Below are 6,255 nucleotides of genomic sequence, written 5' to 3' on the forward strand. Positions count from 1 at the left end.
AAAGCAGGGGACGGAAGCTTCTGAGCCCCCAGTTGTGTCCCTGGCCAGTGGGCCCAGCACTTGGTATCATGTCTACATGGTGGATGATGATGTTGAAACCTGTGGGGACACTGGAACTGGTAGTCAAAGGAGTTGGGCACTCAGTGGGCAACCAGTACAAAGGCCCTGTGGTGTGTCCAGTGTGCTATGGCATGGCAGACCTGTCTGTGTGTCTCCAGGGAGTGTGGTGGTGGCACCCAGCACTTCTGCACACTCCTGGAGAGCACACAGGCTCCAGTGGCTTTTATGTGCAACTTGTTAAATTCTTTAGCAACTCCACACGGCAAGGATTATAATTATCCTCATTTCCAGACACACAAAGTGTGGCCTGGAAGTTAAGTACTTTTCTAAGGCCCCACAGTGAGCGAGTGGGCCGGAGGGGAGGAGGCAGGAAGGCATAGCACCCTGGGCTTCTTTCTGAGCCATTAAGGATTTATTTTAAGGTCTGCAGAGCTGCAGGGGAAAGGGACCAGTCAGATGTATATTCTGGAATTTTGAAAAGCAGGAGATTGACAGGGACAGCAGTGGGAGCTGAGAGGGGTGGGTGAGGAGTCCACTGTGGCTGTGTCCTCCAGAAATCTCCAGGGTGGAGGCTGTCGGACCCACCCTCTCCTTCCAGAGCCCAGCCGGTGGGCCCTCCAGCCTCTGACTCTGCCTGCCCATCTCTGCCCCTGCAGGAAGGATGCCTCTGGCCCTCGGAGAGCACGGTGTCCAGCGGCGGAATCCCAGAGGTGAGTCCTAGCCTGCCTGCCCTCCGGCACCCCTAGCACTCCAGCCTCCCCCACTGCCACAGAAAGGGTGTCACTGCATAAGGCCCATCCCTGGGCCCTGCTCTATAGACCGCCCCTGGGTGGCCGGGACCCCTGCCTCAGGGAGAGCCTTTTCCCGCGTCAGGTGGCGCAGCCCTGGTGCTGCCCACAGGCCAGGCCGGTGGACCCCAGCGGAGACCCCACCCGGCCCTGCTCCCCCGCCCCTGACCCGTCGCCCGCCCCCCAGCCGCAGGTCTATGCACCTCCTCGGCCCTCGGACCGCCTGGCCGTGCCGCCCTTCGCCCAGCGGGACCGCTTCCACCGCTTCCAGCCCACCTACCCCTACCTGCAGCACGAGATCGACCTGCCCCCCACCATCTCGCTGTCTGACGGGGAGGAGCCCCCGCCCTACCAGGGCCCTTGCACCCTCCAGTTGCGGGACCCCGAGCAGCAACTGGAGCTCAACCGAGAGTCAGTGCGCGCGCCCCCCAACAGAACCATCTTCGACAGTGACCTGATGGACAGCGCCATGCTGGGCGGCCCCTGTCCCCCCAGCAGTAACTCGGGCATCAGCGCCACGTGCTACGGCAGCGGCGGGCGCATGGAGGGGCCGCCCCCGACCTACAGCGAGGTCATCGGTCACTACCCGGGGTCCTCCTACCAGCACCAGCAGAGCACCGGGCCGACCTCCCTGCTGGAGGGGACCCGGCTCCAGCACCCGCACCTCGCCCCGCTGGAGAGCAAAGAGGATAAACAGAAAGGACACCCCCTCTAGGAGCCGGGGGCCAGGCCGGGGCAGCGTGGCTTAAGGCAAAACACTCGGCACTTCCTAAAGGAGAAGAGAGGAGGGCAGGGTGACACACCCCTCCGTGTATAAATATTTACATGTTATGTCTGGTCTGAATGCACAAGCTCAGAAAGCTTGCAAAAACAAAACAAAACAAAACAAAAAAAAAACACGTTTCTTTGTTGAGCTGTCTTGAAGGCAAAAGAGAAAAAAAAAAAAATTCTGCAGTAGTCTTTTGTTCCCAGTTGAGCTGCGTCGTGAATGCTTAATTTTCTTTTGTTTATGATGATTTCACTTAACTTTAAAGACATATTTGCACAAAACCTTTGTTTAAAGATCTGCAATATTATATATATAAATATATATAAAATAAGAGAAACTGTATGTGCGAGGGCAGGAGTATTTTTGTATTAGAAGAGGCCTATTGAAAAAGTTGTTTTCTGAACTAGAAGAGGAAAAAAATGGCAATTTTTGATGCCAACTCAGAAAGTGTGTATTACCTTGTAAAGAAAAAAAAAACTACAAAGCAGAGGCTTAGAGTTATTTATATAAATGTTGAGATTTTGCACTATTTTTTAATATAAATATGTCAGTGCTTGTTTGATGGAAACTTCTATCATGTTTGTTGAGACTTGGAGGAAGACAGGTCAGAGCTTCAGAGTGGACCTCAGGCAGAGGGGTGCCCTGGGGTCTGGGGAGGCCCACCGGGGCTTCTGCAGTGCACATGCTTCTGTCTCGATAGGTTGTTGCCACATTATACATTCCCTACCGAAGGGGACACATTTCTTCCTTCTGGGCCAGAATAGCCTTTGGATGGCAGGTGAATCAGGAAAGTTCCCCTGGAGGCGCCAGTTCCAGCTGGTGGATTTTGCCTTTCCCCAAATGAAAATAAACTGCTAACGAAGGAATTTTAGTTTTTCTTCCTCTTTTTTAAACTGCAAAGGTCCCATGGGAAGGGCAGGGTGCTGCTGGCAATGTGCGTGCTGCTAGGGATGCTCTCGAGGGGCCCTACCCAGCTTGCTCCTGCAGAGTGCTTTGGTGATTCAGCTGGCCCCAGCGTTTGCAGGCCAAGGTCAGTGCCAAGGTCAGTGCAGCGCACTGACTCCTAGGAAAGGCCTCAAGCGTGGCATTTGGCGTCCTCCCCATGGGCTTTGATTCTCGTATCAATTTTGACCTAAGGGGCCAATAAACGGACCACCTGAGGTGACAGGTGACAGCCAGGTGTCTCCCTGGCATATAAAAGGGTTAAATTGGGATGATGGTCAGACCAACACAAAGCCTGCTCCAGGCTTTAGAATTCCTTCCCTCCCTCCCCACGTTTGCATTCCCTTCCCCATGGAAACAGCCACTGCTGACGGCTATCTGTGTCCTCACCTGCATCTTTCTCTGGTCAGCTTTGTCCAGCAGGTCCTTACTGAGCAGACTGGGACTGGCCGGACCCTTGATGAGGAGTAGGATTGGGCACAGGTGAATAGAGGTGACAGGAGACCAGAGGGGCCCTCGGGGTCCAGCAGGGGCTGTGGCTGGAGCTCGGGGTCTTCTCACAATGGACTGCTACATAGGAGGGACCCCTACCCCTGCAGATAGGGCAGGCTCCCACACTGCTGTCTCCTCTGGGCCTGGGAGATGTCCACGTGTTTGGGGCAGAATGCTACCCAGTCAACTGACCTAAGAGAAGGATCTAGGAGGCGTGGGACAGAAGCCCCTTCGTATCTGAAAACGGCTCAGAAGTTCTGACTGCTGGGCCTCTGTTTCGAGGTGTATTTTAAGAATGTGATGACCCCAGAACCCGGGGCCCGAGCTTTCTGCAGAAAGTGCCCATACCTCAGTAGCAGAACCTGCCTCAGTGTGGGGCCTTGAAGAGGATTCTTCTCAAGGTCGTGCGGAGAAGTCAGTATAGCTTGCCCTGATAGGTCCAGGGACACACAGATATTCCAGCGTAACCTTCCTTGTTGGGAAGCGTCTCTGGTGCCTTAGTAAGGAAGCAATCACCCTCTCGTCCCCTGGCGGGACGTTCCTGGACAGTGCCTCACTCCCCGGGACTGGCATCCTCTCCCTTGGTTCACAAAGGGCTCCTGTCACCCTCTGGCGTCTTCACCCCTCTGTCCTGGACGGGCCCACTCAGCGAGGCACCGGCCTCCTATCCTTGTGGTCTTCTTGGTCCAGGACTGTGCGTAACTCCCATCTGGGTCAAAAACCTAGAAATGTGGGCTTCATTTGTACATGTGGCCTCAGCCACAGCCAGGGGAACCGTCCTGCTGTCCCTCTTGGGACAGGCTGTCTGAATCTTGTTGCTTCGTGGGGTGGCCTGTGCTGTAGTGAAGAGGGAGGGGGAGAGCGTGGCTTTAACCTCAGCTGGCCTGAGGACAGGGCCCACCCCACCCCTCTGGTTCCAACCAGTGTTGAAGTCCAGGGTCCCTGGCCTTCATGCCCATGGATGACCATTGCTGAACTCCAAGGAGAAGGGGGTTGGCAGGGCAGTGAACACCCCAGAAACCCCATGCGGGGTTCATCTGGAAACCAGGGCTGGAGAAGTTCCCTGCTTCCCCGCGGGCCCCCACAGCTCTGGGCACGCTCTGCTCGCGGTGTTGGTGGTCACCTCAGTATCTTTGAAGCACCCCTAGGAGACCACCCTTTTCCAGTGGGAGGTCAGGTGGGGTCCTGGGAATGGCTGGTTGGAGGGGGACCAGTTGGTTTTGGGGTGCTGCTTCCTTCACCCCCCAGTGCCCATGGGCAATCCCGATGTTTCCTCCAGAGAAACACTTTCTTCTCTGCAGAGCCGGGGTCTGTGCATGGACCTCCAGAGTGCACCAGGAGCCCCCATCTTTTCAAGAGCCCAATGTTTTTTGCAAAGAATAAGCGACCCCTTTCCCCTCATGTAGCAAAAACCAGGGCAGGCCAGAACCGGGTCCGTCCCCTGTCCTATCCGCTGTCCCCGTGAATTGTTCGTTCCAGATAATTTTTTTCCCGTGTGCCACACAGCTTCCAGAACCTCAAAACGTCCGATGATATGGAAGGAAATGTGTCTGCTTTGTTTTGTTGCTTTGTTTTCCGGAAGCTGTGCTGGGAACCTCGCCGGGCCCTGGCGCTCAGAGGCCTCGCGACTTCCCACCGCCTGCCCGTCGCCCACCACGCTTGCACGTTGCCTTCTGCCGTTGACCGCTTCCTTTGCAGCCGTTTCCCGCGTTCTGTTAAGTGAAACTCCTGTAAGCTCTCCTTGCACGCCGGGTGCAGCCCAAGTGGCTGCTGCCTAAGACTCTGTATCTGGACGCCCATCTGCAGGCCTGGAGAAGCTGCTTGTTGTGTATCAGTGATCACTAGTGGCAATGATGACACTCTGAAAGCTGCAATACTTATACAATAAATTTTACAATTCTTTGGAACAAGGCTTCTCAACTTCTTTGGCTGAATTGCTCTTCTCCCTTCCAAACTCCCACCCCCTGCCACCTTTCTAGAACAACCCCAGGGTGCATTTAGTGGAGAGAGAGAGAGAGAGAGAGAGAGATCTCAGCGCTGCTTTGCAATTTTAAGTTGAGTGGCTCAACCTTTCTCTTTTAGCTCAGGAAGCCCAGTGAAAACACCTATTCCAACATTGTTCCAATAAAAAAAGGGGGTGGCTACTGGGGTTAATAGTTTCCATAACATTGTATGCTTTTCCTCCCTCTAGGGAGATCATTATTTACCAATGCATGATGAAAATTCAGATAAGGTCTGAGAGCAAGGAAGTATCTTAAGTGGGTTTCTTCCAGAAGAACTGTGAGACATGGCCTCGTGAGCAAGGGATGGATGGATCTAGGATGTGTCCTTCTGGGTTTAGGGGGTTGACTAAGGGAGGTCAGAGGGGGAAGAAAAGTGAGGGAAGGAGGTGGTTTTAGGTCAAGTCCTAACTCAGCCTGTCCCTCCAGGACCTGTGGGTCTCTGGGGTAGCTGCACCAGGAGAGATGGACACCCAGGCCCTATGATCTCAGTGCATAAGACTGGAGCAAAGAGGTCCCAGAGTGGTCCACCAACTTGCCAGCCCTCAGCAATGCATGCGGAGTCTGGAGGAGAGGTGTGCAGACCCCTATAAAGGTTTCCAGGGATCCTGAGTGGGACCCCACAGTAGGACCCCACAGTATCCACTATAGAAACTGCACTACAGAAACTGTCTTAAATAGAGTCATCTTCAAAGTCCCATCAAGCCAATTCAAAGGTGGGGGCCAGGATGACTGCTATCTGGCCTCAGCCAGGTTGGAGCTTCTGGACCTCGCGCCGTGGGAGAACACCGGCCCAAGGCCGCAGCCCACTGGACCAGGGCAGCACTCAGCACCAATCTGCCTTGGCTTTCCTGTTCCCTCTTCCTGGTGGGAGAGGAGCTCAGAGATGAGGATCTGGGGAGAAGCCAAAGACCTCCCGTCTCTAAGCACTGAGAGCCAGGGCCATGGGCGGTCCCCTCTAGCTTTGGAGTCTGAGTCACTCTGAGCTGCGAAGGTCACCCCCTACAGATCTTTGTCACCTGGTCTGTGGACTCGGGTTGATGGTGTACCATGAGGTGCTTGCCCTTGTGTCCACAGGTAAGGCCTGCAAGTGCCCAGCGGGGGAGGCACCGGCACATTGGCGTCAGCTGCTCTTTCCAGGAACTCGGGCTCCTCGTGGGGTTCCTGTGCTATGAGCAAAGGCTCCCTGAGCCTCCCGGACCAG

The 6,255-nt window shown here is 55.0% G+C and overlaps 1 protein-coding gene across 1 annotated transcript in view; it reads left to right on the forward strand.

The window, feature by feature from the left end:
* Pmepa1 (prostate transmembrane protein, androgen induced 1) overlaps positions 1-4,918 on the forward strand; it is a 50,238-nt gene extending 45,320 nt beyond the window's left edge. The window contains exons 3-4 of the mRNA XM_076851914.1: positions 717-770; positions 1,036-4,918. Of these exons, the coding sequence (XP_076708029.1) occupies positions 717-770; positions 1,036-1,563 (582 nt within the window). The 3' untranslated portion in view covers positions 1,564-4,918. The remainder of the gene's footprint in view (positions 1-716; positions 771-1,035) is intronic.
* Positions 4,919-6,255: the final 1,337 nt, after the last annotated feature.

This window comes from Callospermophilus lateralis, chromosome 3 (genome assembly GCF_048772815.1).
Source record: "Callospermophilus lateralis isolate mCalLat2 chromosome 3, mCalLat2.hap1, whole genome shotgun sequence".
Lineage (NCBI taxonomy): Eukaryota > Metazoa > Chordata > Mammalia > Rodentia > Sciuridae > Callospermophilus > Callospermophilus lateralis.